Source organism: Haliotis asinina, chromosome 13, assembly GCF_037392515.1.
Source record: "Haliotis asinina isolate JCU_RB_2024 chromosome 13, JCU_Hal_asi_v2, whole genome shotgun sequence".
Taxonomy (NCBI): domain Eukaryota; kingdom Metazoa; phylum Mollusca; class Gastropoda; order Lepetellida; family Haliotidae; genus Haliotis; species Haliotis asinina.
This window is the reverse complement of record NC_090292.1, coordinates 2,644,154-2,665,987: the sequence shown is the minus strand read 5'-3', so window position 1 is coordinate 2,665,987 and position 21,834 is coordinate 2,644,154. Positions and strand designations below refer to the sequence as shown.

The window sequence follows — 21,834 nt, the reverse complement described above, 5'->3', positions numbered from 1 at the left end:
GAAGGGGCCTGAGATTGTTTGTGACTAAGATTGCTCTGTGCAAGAGGGCCCTGAACAGTAAGGCGAACTGTTAACTCTGCCCATGACCTCACAATGCTTATGACATCACAATGCTATGACAACATGATATCAGCAGCTAATAGGAATACTATGACAACATAAGAGAATCTTTGTTTCGGTATTGGGCTATTTGCTCTGTCATGCTGACTAGACACTGACTCAGCAGATTTATTGTTATCCTTCACGTGTTCAAACTTCCGGAATGAATTTAGAAACAGAGACATTAATCAAATAAACAAATACACACCTCCGTCACGAATATGTCACTCAATTTCAGGAAATGTCGTCGAGAACAGTATTGCTATCAGAGCGTGCCAGCTTCACGTGGGTGAAGTGAGTGAACATCAGCTGGCTTTAACCACGCCCTGAACTATATGTCAGCTATATGTCATGTGTGATATAATCGAAACAAGTCCGTTTTATATTTGATAATTTCAGTTTTAAATAACTGTGTTCAAGTTCCGTTGTCAGAAAGTCTCCTTACAGTGCAGAGGTGTTACCTGTACTAAGGGAGATAATTTCTTTGTTGACTTCATCAAGACAGATTTCAAATGAAACATGCATAGTCAGTCCCTGCTCTGCCTGGCGCACCACCATGGCTTCTGCTGAAGCCTGGATTGAATGCTGAACTCAGATGAATCGTGAACAAGAGATTGGACCACCAATTAAGAACATTTCCACACATATATACACTGATGCATAAATACGAAAGCCTAATGCTGCCACTTTTGTAGCATAAGATATTTTTTTTCAAAGACAATTCTCGTTACTTCAATCATTTACTCGTTGCTTCGAGTATTTTCTCGTTATTTCAATGATTTTCTCGTAACTTCGAGTATTTTCTCGTTATTTCAAATATTTTTTCGTTGCTTCGATTAATTTCTCGTTACTTCGAGAATTTTCTCGTTACTTCAAGTTTCAGTCAAAAACTTGAAATTTCGAGTATTTTCTCGTTGCTTCATGTTTCTTTCAAAAACTTGAAATTTCGAATATTTTCTCGTTGCTTCAAGTTTCAGTCAAAAACTTGAAATTTCGAGTATTTACTCGTTGCTTCAAGTTTCAGTCAAAAACTTGAAATTTCGAATATGTTCTCGTTGCTTCAAGTTTCTTTCAAAAACTTGAAATTTCGAGTATTTACTCGTTGCTTCAAGTTTCAGTCAAAAACTTGAAATTTCGAATATTTTCTCGTTGCTTCAAGTTTCAGTCAAAAACTTGAAATTTCGAGTATTTTCTCGTTGCTTCAAGTTTCAGTCAAAAACTTGAAATTTCGAATATTTTCTCGTTACTTCAAGTTTCTTTCAAAAACTTGAAATTTCGAGTATTTACTCGTTGCTTCAAGTTTCAGTCAAAAACTTGAAATTTCGAGTATTTTCTCGTTGCTTCAAGTTTCAGTCAAAAACTTGAAATTTCGAGTATTTTCTCGTTGCTTCAAGTTTCAGTCAAAAACTTGAAATTTCGAGTATTTTCTCGTTGCTTCAAGTTTCTTTCAAAAACTTGAAATTTCGAGTATTTTCTCGTTGCTTCAAGTTTCAGTCAAAAACTTGAAATTTCGAATATTTTCTCGTTACTTCAAGTTTCTCTCAAAAACTTGAAATTTCGAGTATTTTCTCGTTGCTTCAAGTTTCAGTCAAAAACTTAAAATTTCGAATATTTACTCGTTTACTCCAGTAATCGTAGTGCTAGATCTTTTCGGATAACCAATTTATCGATTGCTAAGGTATTCAGATTAACTGATTATCTTTCTGTTTTTGCAGCCGAACACTTGTACATTTTGCAAGCATTGAAATGGGTAGATGACTATGACAGTGAAGCAATTATCTCCACAGATTCCCTTGCAGCGATCAAAGATATAAAAGCTGGAGACGCCTGAAAATATCGAACATTATCTAATTACATGCCCTGGACAAAATAACATAAGACATGATCTGAGAAGTACGATACTTCAGGCTGATCGTGCATTATCTTTAGAGACGGTTTTGTGCCCTAATGCCGTGTATGAGTCTATGCATCGGGCAGCTTAAGATCGCGTCATCTGGAAAATATTATGTAATCTGGCCAGGATCGCGAACGGCTTAGGTAGATTTGGTTAGAAACCATTTTAACCTGCTGCTTTTTAAATGAACGAGAATTCATGTTTCAGAATGGAAGAGGTTACTTAAGGTTTATAATCCGTAACACTAAGCAGGGGTTATATGTGTACATCCATCCCAGTTGTCGTTTCAATTATCTTAATTAAACGACTATTTTTGTAATTGTAGACCCGGGAAAGTCCGGGGCAGAAAGGTCTTCAGCAACCCATGCTTGCAATAAAAGGCGACTATGCTTGTCGTAAGAGGCTGCTAATGGGATCGGGTGGTCAGGCTCGCTGACTTGGTTGACACATGTCATCGGTTCCCAATTGCGCAGATCGATGGTCGTCCTGTTGATCACTGGATTGTCTGGTCCAAACTCGAGTATTTACAGACCGCGCCATACAGCTAGAACATTGCTGAGTGCGGCGTAAAACTAAACTCACTCAATCATTCACTCACTTGTAATTGTAATGAAATTACATATGATTTTTTTTTATTAAATCAAATCAGTGTTTGGGGACCTCTTATTGGCCCACGTCTCCCTGAAAGTATAAAACCAACCTCCCAACTTTATGAGTATCAGCTTTTTCATTATTGCATTAATTCGAAGTCGATTCGAACAGTCATGTAGCTGAAAGTGACTACAACCAAATGGTGAGAGGCAGATGCACATATGTTTTTAAGATAAAAACATTGGCTTATCTTAAAAAAACCATTGTCTTTGGAGCTGTAAGCTGATGCAACTAGACTGAAACTAAAGTAACTCTTCCACGGAATTGGTAAATATCGTTTGTGTACATCATGCTAACAATTAAGGATAAATGTTGTATTAGTTATATAACTATAAACCTTTGAAGTGTAAACAAATTTGTCAACAGCGTAATTTCGCCTTATGAATTGATCTGTCAAAGTTAATGCGTCATAACGTGTATTTAAGCCTAAACAATTTTTCATGATGTACCCTTCATGCAACATTCAGTATATTGGCTTGTGTTTTGATTCAGCTTAAACCCGATGACTTTTATGCTGTTTATGTTATAACACGCACCATGATGAAAATCAACTGCAGTGTAACAAGGTTCAATAATTGTTTATTGAGACTAACCTAACATGTGACGAAATCCTGTCGTGATTTACAGCCTGGGATATTCTGTAATGACCTTATTTGTACTTCGAACATGCATGCGATATCCACGTGTTATATATATATGTATGTATGTATGTATGTATGTATGTATGTATGTATGTATGTATGTATGTATGTATGTATGTATGTATGTATGTATGTATGTATGTATGTATGTATGTATGTATGTATGTATGTATGTATGTATATATATATATATATATATATATATATATATATAAACTGACGGACAAAAGAAACGCTGGTTTCACAAACCTGGTTGCAAAACTGATTCAAACTCAAAAACATTGTTTACAGCAATATAGGAACATTCTTGCAAACCCAACCTTCGTGGCTGATAACATGTAATGAACGTGCAGCATGATTTTTGGGTGAAATCTGCGTTTTTGCATATAATTTCAAAAGTCCTTTTACGAAAATTTCGTGCAAAGATCGGGTATAAATAATGACTAAAACTCTTCTCTGACATTCGACCGTTTAGATTTGATGAACAAGAATGCCACGTTTAACATCTGTACAGCGCGAGAGAGCGATAGGAATGCTGGAGATGGGTGCAACCCAGTCCAGGGTTGCGACAATCATGGGCTGTCATAAAACCACGATAGAGAGACTAGTGTAACGTGTCAGACAGACTGGTCAGACATCAGACAGACCACGGAGTGGAAGACCGCGGGTAACAACCCAAAATGAAGACCGCTATTTACGTCTGCTTCACCTTCGTAACAGATTCCTCACTGTTACGTCATCAGCAAGAGATGAACTACAACACCCCATCAGCGGGAAGACCGTGGCCCGACGTCTCCGCCATTATGGACTGAGGGCTTATCGACCATTCAGAGGAATGACCTTGACCCTGCAACATCGACGGAACCGATTGAGGTGGGCTCGAACTGTGCAACTCTGGCAAAGACGACAGTGGGACAGAGTGTTTTTTTTCGGATGAAAGCAGATTCAAACTCTTCAATGCTGACGGCCGAGTGCGCGTGTACAGACGTAGAGGGGAACGGACGTCACGTTGTTGTGTTCAAGAGGTGCAACCCGATGGTGGCGACAGTGTGATGATATGGGGCGGTATTTGTGGTGACAGGAAGACTGATTTGGTTGTCATTAATGGTAATCTAAATGCTCAAGGATATATCAACCAGGTATTGAGACCAGTCGTGCTTCCCTTCATACAGAATAATCCAAGAACTCTGTTTCAACAGGATAACGCCACTCCACACAGTGCACGTGTTACAAGGGACTTTCTGAACGCTAATAACATCCAGGTTCTTCCTTGGCCAGCCAGATCCCCCGACTTGAATCCGATAGAACATCTGTGGGATCACCTCGGGAGACGTCTTAAGCAACGTCAACAACGTCCTCATGACCGACAGACGTTAACGCAAGCCCTGCAAGAGGAGTGGCGTCAAATCACCCCAGCAACTGTCAGGAGACTGGTTACATCTGTTAGAAGTCGTGTCAGGGCGTGCATTCGTGCTAGAGGTGGACAAACTCCATACTGATGACATTTTCTTAATTTTGGGTGATTTCGGTGTGATATACTTATGGACGATCCAACTGCTTGAACAAAATTCATTAATTCATAATTTCTTAAATATCCACTATATTTTTGTTAGAGCGTGTACACCTGTTGTCAGTTACCATCTCTTTGATATACAGTCATAATTGCTTACATATATTGTCTTACGTTTTCATTTCATAAGATAAAATGTTGCCAGCGTTTCTTTTGTCCATCAGTTTATATATATATATATATAATGATAATGTACGTTTACTGAAAAATATCAGCATCTTAAAGCTTGTTCAAAGTGATACACAACTGTTCATACGGTTTCTCGTTTTAGTTTCGGTTTCCCGTTTTAGGATTGTGTGATCTTGTGCAGAACCCGGGTCACAATTCAGTCGATGCTGGATGCGGAAAGCAATTGGATGAATAAATGTGCATAACAGCCTCAGTCCTGAGAGTTTCTGAGACATCTGACTTGCCCGACACCAAATCACGTTTGATACATGGGATTGCCTCTATTCATGCAGCGAAAGATGGGTACCCGGTGGGATAAGTAGTATGACTGTTAAGCTGCGTCAAAAAGCAGCCACCTCGACCAAATCCAATATGCATTTCCAGAATCACAAGTGCCACCACGAGTGAGGATCGGCTGGCGATGAAATAACGATTTTGTTTTAGGATGCTATCATTTTCGCCATCAGCAGTGTGTGGGCATGTTGGGGTGGTTGGGAGGATTTATAGCCTAGTTCATGAAGTTATATATATTATACCCTGATACTGAAAGAAAACGTTATATGTGGACAATCGTATGTGACTGCAGACACGCGTTACACAACGTCTCCGAACGATGTAACAAGCTAGTGTTTACTGCCTGTATACATGCTATCTGTATATATGTTAGCTATAAACACAATACCTGTATAGATGCTACTTGTAAACTTGTCACCTGTAAATATGCTACCTGTAAACATGGCCGTTGTTAACGTGTGACCTGTACACATATCACATGTATACATGTTATCTACAAACATAAACATTTTACCCGCATATATATCACCTGTAGACATATTACCGTAAATATGATGCTTGTAAACATGTTACCTGCAAACATGTTACCTGCAAATATGCTACTTGAAAATATGCTATCTGTGTTCTCTGTAAACATATGACCTGTAAACGTGTTACCTGTAAATATACCTGCAAAAATGTAACCTGTAAGCATGTTACTGCAAACTTACTACCTGTAACCAAGTCACATTTAAATATTACCAGCTGGCATGTTTCCTGTACACATGTGACCTGTAAACATATAACCTGTAGTCATGTTACGTGTAAACATATAACCTGTAATCATGTACCCGTAATCACGGTACCCGTAATCACGGTACCTGTAATCACGCTACCTGTAATCACGCTACCTGTAATCACGCTACCTGTAATCACGCTACCTGTAATCACGCTACCTGTAATCACGCTACCTGTAATCACGCTACCTGTAATCACGCTACCTGTAATCACGCTACCTGTAATCACGCTACCTGTAATCACGCTACCTGTAATCACGCTACCTGTAATCACGCTACCTGTAATCACGCTACCTGTAATCACGCTACCTGTAATCACGCTACCTGTAATCACGCTACCTGTAATCACGCTACCTGTAATCACGCTACCTGTAATCACGCTACCTGTAATCACGCTACCTGTAATCACGCTACCTGTAATCACGCTACCTGTAATCACGCTACCTGTAATCACGCTACCTGTAATCACGCTACCTGTAATCACGCTACCTGTAATCACGCTACCTGTAATCACGCTACCTGTAATCACGCTACCTGTAATCACGCTACCTGTAATCACGCTACCTGTAATCACGCTACCTGTAATCACGCTACCTGTAATCACGCTACCTGTAATCACGCTACCTGTAATCACGCTACCTGTAATCACGCTACCTGTAAACTTGATACGTCTGAAGGTCCATAGTGTTTTGTTTCACTTTCCCTCTCTATCCGAGAAGATCCGAAGCATGTAGTGAGAGGCGACTACTTTAATCGGGTGGTCAGGGTCGCTTGGTTAGCTGACACGTCATCGGTTCCCAGGTGTGTAGATCGGTGGTCACGCACTTGACCACTGGATCGTCTTGTCTCACTTTCCTTCTCATCCGGGCGTTGCTAAAAGCTTCTGTTATACACAGTGTCCAATATATCGTCCGAAAAGTACGACTTGCCAGGGAAGCTCACATACTGCAGAAGGTTAATCATGCGGACATAAAATATTCACTCGTAAACTATGAAAAACTATGAAGCAAGAGGAGCACTTTACAAACCACAATGTGTGAAGCCAAATTCTGGTGCCCCCCTGTTTCTAAAAGCGGCGAAAAACAAAACGTCTTACAAGAGACTGCGGTTTAAAACAAGAACCATTCACGTTCACTTGGAAACCATGCCCCCATGTATGCACACTTCCTTCATAGGCTGAAAAGAAACGTCACAACATTGGAAATGAGATTATGTGTCGACGGAGTATTTGAACATATTTCTTAAATATATTCCGGAAGTCAAGTTTGAGGAAATCACGACTCGTGGTCTTATAGCCTGTTTTCCCCAATATGGTATTGTTTGAGATTGAGGTTAGAAATATTTTAGCATAAACTTAAATATTGCGACGATTTCTTGCCTTTCCGTATAAATCAGGTCAAGTCATTTATCAAGCAGCTGTCTCGTTTCCTGTTGACGGGGGTTCGTCCTACAATAACTAGTCCCGAAGTTTGAGACCAACTCATTCAGCAGGATATGTGAATCATTATCAGTCCTATTTCATACATCAAATCACTAGTATGTTAGGACACTGCGCTCCCAGTCCTTGCACACACGTTCTACAGTGTGTTCTGTCGTACATCGTGGTCTTAAACACGAAAACTTGGAAATCGTGGATATATCAAAAAGAGGCTGAACTGAAGGTCATTGTCTGAATTTATGAGACACAATAGTCGTTTTTTCCAAACTATAGATTCTGTTTTGTGTCAGTACAGGGTGTTTATACATGCCAGGAGATATCGCCTGACTGGGACTGCAGGGCATCCTAAAGACACCGCTGAAAACACTGTCCGCTAGCTTGCATTACCGTCTACACTAAGGGCGCTTGCAAACAAAATGTTGGACGGGTGAGTGAGTGAATGAGTGAGTGAGTGAGCAATCTCACTGAGGAGAACACCAGAAATGGGCTTGTGACTTTCAGTTTAAGACGTTGTCAGCTGTCATTGAACTGTTTTGCGATTTTCTGTATCAAAAGGCACAGGTGAAATATTCAATTTGTGTCCGACGAAACACGCACCAGTGGTTTAAAACACAAGCCGTTTCGAGTTATTGCCCTTTCAATAGGTCGAGGTAGTTTGACGTTTCCTCGACGTAGTAAACCACGGAGAATGTCTGTATGGTTATATTTGCTGAAATGACGAAATGCAACTTACAAATAACATGACAAATTCAGAAATGGCGATAACTGGTCTTGTTCTTGGGAAAGCACAATATACACCCTCACGCTTCCTCTTGACCGGTCTTCAGCAATCCATGCCTGCCATAAAAGGCGACTATGCTTGTCGTAAAAGGCGACTAACGTGATCGAGTGGTCAGGCTCGCTGACTTGATTGACACATGTCATTGGTTCCCAGTCGAGCAGATCGATGCTCATGCTGTTGGTAAACTCACTCACTCACTTAAAACTAAACTCACTCACTCCTGTTGACCATATGTCGCAGAAACGCGATCGGCACCTGTAAACAAGCAAGACACGTCGGTGAATAGCTATCATCACGATAACATTTGATAACATTTGATAACATTTGATTTCACTATGTTAAGAAACCATGGAGCATATCGTTAAAATCCACTAAAAATGGCGATAACTGGTCGCTGGCCTGTACTATCCAAGAAAAAAAATCGCTAGCAGGAAGTTTAGCTGTAGAAACTAAGCCAAGCTTAAAAAATTGGATAACAATACATTATTGTCGGCATGACATGTGCTCCATCAACAATCTGCTAATTTGCTGAACATAATCAATTGGCCATAATTCTGTACGACTTAAAAGTGTGTTATAACAAGTCGGAGAGACTTTCAGAGAGGAGCGTTAAGTGGGATGGGTGTGAGTCGACCCACCACCCTTGAATACCTTAACTTTAAATGGAACACTAGTCATTTTCAAAATGAACCCATGAAAAGTCACTAGTCAGTCGAACGAATGATTGTGGAGATTTACTATTTGCACACTGGCTGTGTTAATTCAGTTCCTTGAGAGAGGGTGACGCGTGGCCGGCCCCCTTGTGTCTTGTACTCCCGTTGTGGCTGAATGTCAGAACACATTCCTGTGTGGCCTTTTCTGCCGCTTGTCCACGATTATCCAAAGATTATATATTGCACAGCTTTTGCCGTTCTTAGATTTAAAAAATAAGCAATGTTGCATTCTTCTTGAAGAGAAACGAACGAGCACATTCAGCCCAAGCTCTGATCACGTGACAAGGTAGGGTGCAACTTTGCAATAAACCAGTCTGGCATTTTTACGACAGGCTTCACAGCTGCCATATTCCGTGTAAAGGTTCGGCCGAGAAACTATACAACACGAAGCCAACGCTGAAATATGTTTTTGATGAAATATGTACCGATAGTAAACACGCCTTTCGTGAGTTTGATCATGTCTCACGAGCGTAATTGTGTCTGTCAAGCACTGAACTCGCTCTCATTGACCGTAAGGACTAACAGTCCCTGGATGTAAATGTTCTTATTAGAGACTGACTCACGGAGTGAGTGAGTGAGTGAGTGAGTGAGTGAGTGAGTGAGTGAGTGAGTGAGTGAGTGAGTGAGTGAGTGAGTGAGTGAGTGAGTGAGTGAGTGAGTGAATGAGTGAGTGAGTGAGTGAGTGAGTGAGTGAGTGAGTGAGTGAGTGAGTGTAGTTTTCCAGCAACGACACAGCACTGGGCGCCACACAGAAATGGAGTGAATGAGTGAATTTAGTTTTACACCGCTTTCAGCAATATTCCAGCAGAGTCACGGCGTGGACACCAAGAACTGGTTTCACAAATTGTACCCCTCGGCGTGGGGTGCGAACGCTTAAACCGTTGGGCTACCACACCGTCTTGACCGAACTGGAATCAAGCAAAACTATAGTATAACCGTACTATAATGCCAGTCAAACAAACTTGTAGTACAACCGTACTATAAAACTATGCCATTTGCAATAATTTTAAATGAAGATTGTTGAGTGCGGCTTAGCATTGGTCCCAATAAAATTGTATATTTCGTGAAAATGAGTGTTCCCGATGTGTAATATCGATAACAGAAGTAGAGAATCACATCCGAGTTTCCATCATCATTCCTCATCTGATCAAGAGAAATATCAAGTGCACTGAGTGTAATAAAGGACATAAAACACCTTTCGTGGCAAGTGATAAGTATCGCTCTTTGATTGTGACAACGATGACGTCACAATTTCTACTCAAGCACCCCCATATTTAGGACCCAATCAGTGTGACATCACAGACTGGAACAGACGATGACGTCAGATGTGCCGACTTGAATTCCGATACTGCCTAGACTTTACAGATCGGCTGGATCAAATGCGGAATTGACATGGAGACATATTTCACGACCACTTTCGTCTCCCTACAGATCTAAAAGAACTCGACAATGCTCTTGCTGAAGAGTGGAACAGCCATCAACACACAAACTGTGAGCATGAGAAGAAAATGTCATTCTGTAACAGCATCATGTCGACTACGTACCCGGTTAATAAGGTCCTATTTTAATTACTCACTGATTGTTTTTTTTTCCCGTAAGTTCTTTTCACGTTTCACATTCTCGTCAGATACTCTCCTTTTGGTGTGTGATCTGACGGATTATTCTCTACAAAGTTTCTCCATGTCTCTGTTTGTGGACATGATTTTTTTTATGCAAGGTATCTTCTGCTAGATACACTCAGTCTGGCGTACTAATTGGGGGTCAGCATCTTTAAAGAACAAAAAGTCGGTCAAAACGTGTTCCGGGTAACTATAATCTCCGTGTCCAATGTTTGAAAATCTTCTAAAATGGTATTTTGAAGGAAGCATTAGCAAAGCCATGTGCAAACATTCACACATGTGAATAATAAGGTTAACGAGATATAATCGTCATCACATCACATTGGGGTGTAATACTTAACATAAATGCAGACAATGAAACCGTGTGTTATTTGGTACCTCTCTTGAATAACGATATGCGCTCAGATACTATCACCTAACATATGTTCAGTATACTATTGGATGGCTTCCCGTCAATATCAACAATCAAATATTTGGATTGCCTGGTCTATATTTACACGGGGGCTGTTTTCATGGACGCCCCCATTTTCATCTTTCCAAAACATCGTGTCCAGATATTCCAGCTGGCACTCTTTCCAATATATTGAGATATGAACGTGTGTGACCATTCAGTGTGAACAATTAAAACATTGGAGTACGTTTACGTCATACATGCCTACTATCTTCTGAAAGGGGGTGAGTAGTGTATCCAAATCCAAATCAGGGGGGTTTCACTTCTATCTGGCTTCTGCCTATCTCAAAAACAATGTTTCTTGCATGCTCTGATTCCTGAAGTGTGTGATGCAATTATCGCAGATTTTTGGGAGTACCAAAATAAAAAGTCAAACAAAAAGGTTATCGTGAGGCTGGAACATAGCAAAACCAATTTCCTTTAGATAATGTACAGACAAATAATTCATAAAAAAAACCCATCTGCATTTGTATCATTTTCTTGGTGAAGATGACTACATTCGGATCCGGGTTAGAATTGGTCTTCAGCAACGCTTGTTGTAAGAAGCGACTATTGGAGTCGAGTGGTCAGGCTCTCTGACTTGGTTGACACATGCTATTGTGTGTCAGTTACGTAGACTGATAGTCATGCTATTGATCACTGGCTTGTATGGTCTAGACTCTGTTATTCATATAGTGCTGGAAAGAACAACTAATCAGTAAACAATAAATGCAAATACATGACTAAATTTAAATAGAAATACCGTACTCGTTTTGAATTGTTAAAGTGAGGAACATAAATAGTAATATAATATTGTCTGCAACATCGATTATTGAGGTGGGTTCACTTTTTGTTAAGGACTATGAAATACAAGGAATGCTTCCAGACATTCAAGATTCTGCGGTCGGAAATCATAGCATCTTCATTTAGTTTTAAGTCAGTGAACTAGCACCGAAGTTCCACCACGTGTAATGAGAGCAATGACGACACTTGCATCCATGTAGCCACGCCCTTAATGTCACGTGTTATACGTATTGAGGAAATCTATAACACATTGTCATGTTTGACTCCGAGGTCTTGACTTTATAGTTAATGTCTTCACAGTACATTTTTATATGCTTTTATGATGACTTCGTATTAAATATTTTAGGTGTATGTTAACATTAGCTGCGGTTGTCGTATATGTTAAATGGTCAAATCAAATGCCACAATTACTTACCGTATTTTTAAACTCTTAGTAGCTCATCTAGACAGACAGGCATGTGAAGGAGGGGAGACGACACGTGTCAAAAACTGTGACGTCATCACATGCTCTTTGAATCAACGCGCTCGCCTTGATACCAGTCTTGGGGAGAGTGTTTTCTACCGGCGTATTTACGGATATATTCAGAAACAAACAAGCCCTTCAGGGCTATGTGGATAGACAGATGAAGGGAGAAGGAAGCAGCACAGAGAAGAACTGTATTCGACCATATGTTCTTTCTTTCACTTTCGTTCAGTTGGCTCTGATATGTTCATTCGGTGCAGTGTTTTATGTGCAATTTTTGGACCTTACCCGACTCCGAGGACGGGTCGACAAGCTAGAAACACTGTGCAATTTCGCCATTCATAACAGACACGAAAGGGCAAAGGTACGTATTTTGTACTTTCAGTTAAAAGTGTCTTTTTTGACTTTTGAAATTCCCCCCTCCCCCTACACGATTTCTGAGGTGCCAAATCATGTTTTGACATTTTGATTGTGACAAGTTTGGGCGAGGGATTGTCCTTTGTCTTGTACAGATTCGTGCAAAAGTAATGTAACCTAGTGACAAGACTATATCATGGTGGAATTGCGCTGAATTTGCTGATTTGTTGAGTGTTCCATATTGCTTGCTACGTTGATGGTCTAATCAAATCCAACTGCATTGAACTCTCTCTTTTTCCCATAAACGCGAACACTGTAGTTGTTTCTTTAGAACATCGAAATACAGAGGCATATTTGCAAGAAAATGGCGGCTTCTTATGTACAAGCCGGTAGCAAATGTCTCTCCTGTACATTGATTATATAATTAGATATACGTTGGAATGTGTGATTAGGTGTACGTCAAAGTGTGTGAGATGTACATCAAGATTTGTGAAAATTACGTCAGGATCTGACATATGGGACATGTACGTCACGATAGGTGATATGTATGTCATGATGTATGACATGCACGTGACATGTCCGTTTTGATGTGTGACACGTACGTCATGTGTGACATGGACGTCTAGGTGTGTGACATGTAGGTCACGTTAGTGTGATATACGTCATGATGTTTGATATATACGTCATATATGACATATACGTCACGATGTGTGACATGTAAGTCATAATGTGTGACATATACATCAAGTGTGAACTGTACGTCACGCTGTGATATATGTGTCACAAGGACGTCATGTGTGACATGTATGTCATGCTGTGTCACATTTACGTCATGTGTGACATATAGGTCACCATGTATGACATGCAGGTCACAATGTGTGACATGTACGTCCTGATGTGTGACATACATTTTCATGATATGTGACATGTACGTCATGATGTGTGACATGTACGTCACTGTGATAGATTATATTTATATCCTCAAAAATGGTGATGATTGTTATATGTTACAGCAATATGTGTGACATGTACTTCGGAAATTGTGACGCTTACGTAAAGATGTATGACATGTGAGGTTCATTCAACTGAAGTATTGCTTCGTAATTTTTGGTGACACACATATCAAGTGATATAGACCTGGCAGAACCTAACATGTAAATATGACTAGTACCTGAACTGCGCATGTCATGACAAGTACTACGTCCTGCATACATCCCATCATAACGTTGTCATGTACGTCACGATGTAAGGATGTCACGCCCCCGTCACGGACGGAGCGGAATGGGATCTGCTTGTTGTTAATGCCCAATGATGCGTGCATTTTCCACGAAAATTCCGAGATTTACATTCCTAGACAAACATTCACTCCACGTCCAAGCATGCGGCCCAACACCCGTCTATAAACACGTACGCATACACACATGCACCACGCACGCACGCACGCACGGACATTCATTTTACAACCAAAACGTTTGCTGAATTGTTCCACGACTTCAGAGAAATGTCGTCCTTAAAGACAAGATGGGGACGACACATACACCGCTTATGAGCAGTGACGTCATGCCCGACGCCTACACCAACCTCCCTTCCTACGCCGGCACCCCCGAGATGGCATACGTCACCCAGATTGCTGAGAAGATCAACCTCACAGATAACATGGGCAACATCGACTACGGCGGCGTGCCCCTCTCCAACTACGGCGTGGAGATGGTCATCGACCAGGCCATCCAGTACATCCTGGACGCTCAGGTCAGCGAAATTAATGTTCATTCATATTTCTCAACACCGACCGCAGAAACAGCAGTTGTGTTTTTCTGGCGTGCACATGCTTTTAGTGGTTAATGCGATCCTTCGTCATGGTTCGATTCGCCATGTAGGTACAACATGTGAACCCATTTCTAGTGTCCCCTGCCGGGTAATAACTAAAATCTCTCTAAAAAAACTCACACACTTTCGACCACATGAAACAATTAAGTCAGCGGTTCTAGAAAGTGGAAATTCTCGTATTTTAAGATAGGTCCATTCCAAGATCTTGAGAACGCTAACATGTCTCTTAACCTGAACTTTAGACTACGTTATCCAATCCTGTGACGTTTGAAACCGAGAATGGTCGATACCTAAACTAAATGTAGCGTTAAGGGGTTGGAAACTGAATTGCGCGCTCATCTATAGTATATTTTATGTGCATGTACCTGAAGCAATTTAGGCAACATCTTAGATTTATAGATTTCTGACAGCTACAAAAGAAATAACGGTGTTACAGTTTTAAGGTGAAGGATAAACCAAAACAAAATAATGATACAGTATGAACAATTGTAACTGAAAACTCATACCGATCAGAATGAGATAATATTAAAGCGATGCCAAGATCTGGTGGCCATTGTGAAGAGAGAACTTGCTATAAACAAGTGCTTGGTACCTGCTACTTCTTCTGGGTTCGACTCAGTTGTTTATGAAAGATAACGGTAAACACGTGTCTGTTTACATCCAAGACGTTGCCCGATACGGCAGGGTTACCATGACAACAGCGTAACAGCATGCTGGCGCTCAGTAAACTTTCAATACTTCTTAAGGTGAACAGTTCAGACAACAGTGAATGGGTACCCGGTCGGTACAGTCATATGACTGTTAACCTTTAGCACCTTACAGGCAGCTTGGATCATCTAGGATTATTGATTATCCGGGTTTTAGCATACAACACCATGGGCACCGGAAAACAGGCGCTTTAAGAATAACCAGTATGCTTATATTATTACCAAATGACTTGCCTCTGCATGTGTTTATGACATGTGCAGCATCCCTCACCCCGCATGTACACACGCTAGTTGTACAGTCACACACACGCTAGTTGTACATTCATACACACGCCAGCTGTACAGTCATAGACGCGATGCTGTACAGTCATACACACGGTAGCTGTACAGTCACACACATTCTAGATGTACAGTCATACACACACTAGCTGTACAGTCATACATCCGCTAGCTGTACAGTCATAAACACACTAGATGTACAGTCATACAAGCATTATCTGTACAGTCATACACACGGTAGCTGTACAGTCATACACATGGTAGCTGTACAGTCATACACACGCTAGCTGTACAGTCATAAACACACTAGATGTACAGTCATAAACACACTAGATGTACAGTCATACAAGCATTATCTGTACAGTTATACACACGCTAGCTGTACAGTCATACACGCTATCTGTAAACTCATACACACGCTAGCTCTACAGTCACACACACGCAAGCTGTACAGTCATACACATGGAAACTGCACAGTCATACACACACTAGCTGTACAGTCACACACACACTAGCTGCATACACACGCTAGTTGTACAAACATACTCTAGCTGTACAGTCACACACACGCTAGCTGTACACACACACGCGCTAGCTGTACAGTCACACACATGCTACCTGTACAGTCATACATACACAAGTTGTACAGTCATACACGCGCTAGCTGTACAGTTATACACACGCTAGATGTACAGTCACATACGCGCTGTCTGTACAGTCATAGACGCTCTAGCTGTACAGTCATACACACACTAGCTGTACAGTGATATACATGCTAGCTGTGCAGTCATACACACGCTAGTTGTACAGTCATAGACACTACTTGTACAGTCATACACACGCTAGCTGTTCAGTCACACACACGCTAGCTGTAGAGTCATACACACACTAGCTGTACAGTCACACACACACGCTAGCTGTACAGTCGTATACGCTCTAGCTGTACAGTCATACACACTCTAGCTGTACAGTTATACACACGCCAGCTGTACAGTCACTCACATGCTAGCTTTATAGTCATACACACACAGGCTGTACAGTCATACACGCGCTATCTGTTCAGTCATATACGCGCTAGCTGTACAGTCATAGACGCTCTAGCTGTACAGTCATACACACGCTAGCTGTACAGTCATAGACACTACTTGTACAGCCATACACACACTAGCTGTTCAGCCATACACACACTAGCTGTACAGTCATACACACACTAGCTGTACAGTCATACACACACTAGCTGTACAGTCATATACACACTAGCTGTTCAGTCATATACACGCTAGCTGTACAGTCGTACACGCGCTAGCTGTACAGTCGTATACGCTCTAGTTGTACAGTCATACACATGCTAGCTGTACAGTCATACACACTACCTGTACAGTCATACACGCGCTAGCGGTACAGTCATACACACACTAGCTGTACAGTCACACACACGCTAGCTGTACAGCCATACATGCGCTAGCTGTACAGTCGTACACACGCTAGCGGTACAGTCATACACACACTAGCTGTACAGTCATATACACACTAGCTGTTGAGTCATACACACGCTAGCTGTAGAGTCATACACACTATCTGTACAGTCATACACGCCCTAGCTGTATAGTCATACACACACTACCTGTACAGTCATACACACACTAGCTGTACAGTCGTATACGTTCTAGTTGTACAGTCATACACACGCTAGCTGTACAGTCATAGACACTACCTGTACAGTCATACACGAGCTAACTGTACAGTCATACACACACTATCTGTACAGTCATACAAGCGCTAGCTGTACAGTCATACACACGATAGCTCCATACTCATACACACACTAGCTGTACAGTCATACACATGCTAGTTGTACAATCATACACGCGATAGCTGTACCGTCATACACACGCTGCCTGCACAGTCATACACACGCTAGCTGTACAGTCACACACGCGTTAACTATACAGTCATACACACGATAGCTCCATACTCATACACACACTAGCTGTAGTCATACACACGCTAGTTGTACAATCATACACACGCTAGTTGTACAGTCATACACACGCTGCCTGTACAGTCATACACACGCTAGCTCTACAGTCATACTCACGCTGCCTGCACAGCCTTACACACGCTAGCTGTACAGTCATACACACGCTAACTGTACAGTCATACACGCGCTAGCTGTACAGTCACACACACGCTACCTGTACAGTCATACACACGCTAACTGTACAGTCGTATCCCTACAATGGAGTGCCCTTTTCGGAATTCGTCTCCTCCAGGTGTGTGGACATTTTGAAATTTTTATTCTTAGATTTTGGGGTTACGAGAACATTCTTCACGCGTCTGAATTATGGCATTACTGTTGTTACAGGCAGAGGCTCTAGCTGTTCACTGTTCTGCCGCACACAGCATTTGTCTCTCGGGTAGGTGATTCGTTAATACAGACACCTGGCAGCATACGAATTAATGAGCTAGTTTAAAAGGTAATTGGTGGTACGTATAATAAGTGTATCATTTTTTGCAATACAACGTGTTTGTACATGTGTATTGAAATGCATATAATGCTTCACTACCTATTTTACAACCGGAGTTAAAGTTCTTAATGCTTGGTGTTAGGGCTTGCTGACTCGATGTGAGAGATTGAGTGAGTGAGTTGAAATTTTAAGTCCTATCGGCAATATTTCAGCCATGTCAAGACTAAAACAAGGACAGTAAAACGTCTAGATTATCACAGATAGATATTTAAACTAGTAATTAAGAAAACAGTTTGACTATAGAGGACGATACTGTATAAAAACGGGCTATAGATCGTCAGCAACTGAAGGTAGATCACCATACCAGGGTCCATGGGGACTTACAGTATCTTTGCTGCCTCCACGGACTCTAGCTGGATTCACACATTTGGATCCCTTCAGCCTCTGGCGATTGTAGGAAGATTTAGTCATAATTAAAAGAACATGTACACGACAATTAAGATTAAATGTAGGTTTAAACTGACCTTGAGCTGACTCGATGTCTAAATGTCATCGTGAGCCAACTACATAGATAAATGCTCACGATGTGGGTCACTGGATTTTCTGGTCCTACGTCGAATGGCTGGAATGTTTTAGTTTGATTACTGACACATTAATATGTGCACCTGATCCAGTGGTTATGTTCACTGACTTGGTTGATACTTGATGTCAGTGTATCTCAGTTGCGAAGATCGGTGCTCATGATGTCATTCACTGAATTTCAGGGGTTCTGTTTGAGTGCTTAATGATCATTGATGATTATTGAGTGCTTTAAACAACACAGTAAGTGTGTTTTCAATGTGTCTTTGCTGATCTATCACGTGACCTCTGATAATGTTTGTTTGTACTGTGTGTTTCTCTGTCACGTGACATCTACTGACGTGTGTTTGTAGGTCCAAAGGGTCCACCTGGTTTCGACGGCTTCCCGGGTGAGTACTGACCAACTGTTTCGCCCTGGGCCTCTGGTGTATGACGTATCTCCCATCAAGCGACTTGCTACACTCTATGATTTAAACATCATTCCATCTTGTGCACACTTTGACCTCATGTATATCATGTATATCCGTCCATAGTGTATACATATGGACCTGTCGTATATCATGTTTATCTTTCCATAGTGTATACATATGGACCTGTTGTATATCATGTATATCCTTCCTTATGGTATACGTGTACGCTTGATTCTGTTGTACACCACGTGTATACCTCGACACTGTCAACAAGGACCTATATCATGTCACGGATATCCATCTATATGGTGATAAATAGATTCTGCATAGAGTAATCATTATGTTACATATTACAACACCGCTGTAAGTGATGTTTTATGACATCCGCTCTTGAGTGTAAGAGGTCACGTCGTATTGCAGGTCCGGAAGGTCCAGCCGGCCCACCAGGGAAGGACGGTGAGAAATGAGTAGTTTACAGTAAAACTCTCGACCTCTGTCAAATTGTCGGCGTTTTCAAAATTACAAATGAACCAAGCATGAGCAATTACATCATACACCTTTTAATCATACAGTGAGTAGTATTCTCTACAGGATAAAGCCAACGGATATTTTCGGTATCCGTTGGGGTCATATTCAGATACCGATGCAAATTGGAGAGGGCATATGCAAATTTTAGGGACTACTTTCAGAGTATAAACAAACGTGGTTCCAAGGTTACGGCACTGTACGGAGTTATTTAACCTACCCTCGTGTGTAATACTGACACTATGTAACGTGATCATTGTACCAACTGCAAAGTTTAACCTGTTTCAGGTGCCCCAGGAGAGAAAGGTGTTAAAGGAGATAAAGGTAACGAAATGTTAAGGTTTGGTTAGAAGTACCTTTAATTTCCTGTGTGAAGATAGAAATACCTTTCAAGAAGCCAAAGTTTTTTAACTCAATGATTAGAATGCAGCACTGTTCGAGTTTGGTCGTGGCAAAGACAATGTGTCTATTTCAACAAAAACGGGATAGGAGGACCGTGACTAGATGGGCAGGGGAGTAATCCAGTGGTCGAAGTGTTCGCTCATCACTACGAAGGTCCGAGTTCTATCTCCCACATGGGTACGATATTGAGTATTGCTAAAAAGCGGCCTAAAACCACACTGACTGACTGACTCACTCACTCACTCACTCACGTTAGCCCTACAAATACTCATACGTTCAATCTGTCGGTGACCTGCTTACATGTCCGTGTGCCCAGTTAGTGGGCATTGGTCACGTCAATATTTGTTAAACAGGTGCATGTTCCCATCTTTTACGTTAGGTTTAATACCTAGCAATACATGTAAAATTCGCTGGCGTGTTAGTCTACGTTTTTGGTTGAGAAATGCTTGTCGTTGTACCTAAACTCACGGACGCTGTGTTATTCAGGTGATCCTGGACTTCCGGGGGAGAAAGGTAAGTTGTCGTCGAATGCATAATTATCAAGATAGCACTGACATTTCCTGTATAGGTATGTTATATACATATCATTCGTCGTAAGGAGCGAATTACGGGATAGGGTGGAAGGCTCGCTGATGTGGTCGTCACGGGTCAACTTATCCCGCCTTATAGCTTCAGTATGTCTCCGTGCGGCGTAAAACTTTACTGACTCACTCACTAACTAATTTTATTTCGAGTAGCTGTTTCTGATTCACTGGCATACTAGACTGTTATCATTCCGTTTGGTTTATTCTGGAATCTTTAAGTTAAAGTGACTGATGCAAAGTGACAAGATAGCTCATATTGTGTGCTTGTATAACAGATGTATGTATAAAATAATGACAAAAAATATCAAACATGTTTTTTGGGCAGGAGCGGATGGTCTTCCAGGGCCGAAAGGTAGGTTATTTAGTTTCAGATTAAGGATTGTGAATTTGATGTAATTACATAATCGAAATTTGGTGTTGACTGTTGGCCGTTCAAATGGTTGCATACTCTTACAGTTTCTGTCATTAATAGGCGACCCTGTTATTTCAGTGTTGTAGTATGGTTCCAAATACATTGTTGTTTCACATAAAAATATGCATCGTCTAGACTTGTCAAGCACTAAAGTGTTTACGCTCGCTCGTCACGCTAAAGGTCGGAGGTCGATTCCACACTTGAGCATAAGGTGTGAAGCCAGGCTTGGGTGTTCCTTAATAGGGCCGTGGGGTAGCCTATTGGTTAAAGTGTTCGAAGACCCGGGTTCGATTCCCCACTAAGGTACAATGTGTGAAGCCCATTTCTGGTGTCCCCTGCCGTGATATTGCTGGAATATTGCTAAAACCGGCGTAAAACTAAACTCAGTTACTCATTTAGTGGCGATGTGGTGGAAATGTTGTCAAAAACTGTTTACCCATTCACGCTCTGAAACGTCTAAAGTATATTGCTACACATGTAGTGTGACCCACTGACCTTTGTGACCTTGTGCATATGTTCTTCAGGTGACCAGGGGCAACAAGGAGAACGAGGTATGTGCCACAAAGTAAGCTCAACATTCCATATTTGGAAACAGTATTTAAACGATCGGCTTTGAAACATTCCACAGACAATAAACCCGTCAAAGTCCGGATTAGAATATTAGTCTTCAGTAACGCATGCTTGTTGTCAGAGGCGACCAACGGGATCGGATGGTCGGGCTCGCTGACTTGGTTGACACAAGTCATTTCTTCCCAGTTGCACAGATCGATGCTCATGCTGTTCATCACTGGGTTGTCTGGCCCAGACTTGATTATTTACGCACCGCAGCTATACAGCTGGAACATTGCTGAGTGCGGCGTAAAACTTAAACTCACTCACTCACGCCACAGACAGTGCACGTACCTCCACACACTCTTTGTCTGCTCATCACGGGACGGCGGGG

General features: G+C 41.4%; 1 protein-coding gene across 3 annotated transcripts in view; it reads left to right on the top strand.

The window, feature by feature from the left end:
- The first annotated feature begins 12,274 nt into the window (after window positions 1–12,274).
- The window catches only part of LOC137260362 (collagen alpha-1(I) chain-like), a 53,162-nt gene continuing 43,602 nt past the window's right edge, over window positions 12,275–21,834 (top strand). The window contains exons 1-9 of one of the 3 annotated variants that reach the window (XM_067798036.1): window positions 12,275–12,705; window positions 14,196–14,447; window positions 17,877–17,928; window positions 18,912–18,947; window positions 19,389–19,424; window positions 19,782–19,817; window positions 20,382–20,408; window positions 20,805–20,831; window positions 21,416–21,442. In XM_067798036.1, coding sequence (XP_067654137.1) covers window positions 12,502–12,705; window positions 14,196–14,447; window positions 17,877–17,928; window positions 18,912–18,947; window positions 19,389–19,424; window positions 19,782–19,817; window positions 20,382–20,408; window positions 20,805–20,831; window positions 21,416–21,442 — 697 coding nt within the window. In that variant the 5' untranslated portion in view covers window positions 12,275–12,501. The remainder of the gene's footprint in view (window positions 12,706–14,195; window positions 14,448–17,876; window positions 17,929–18,911; window positions 18,948–19,388; window positions 19,425–19,781; window positions 19,818–20,381; window positions 20,409–20,804; window positions 20,832–21,415; window positions 21,443–21,834) is intronic. The other 2 variants (XM_067798034.1, XM_067798035.1) reach the window with 2 other exon arrangements.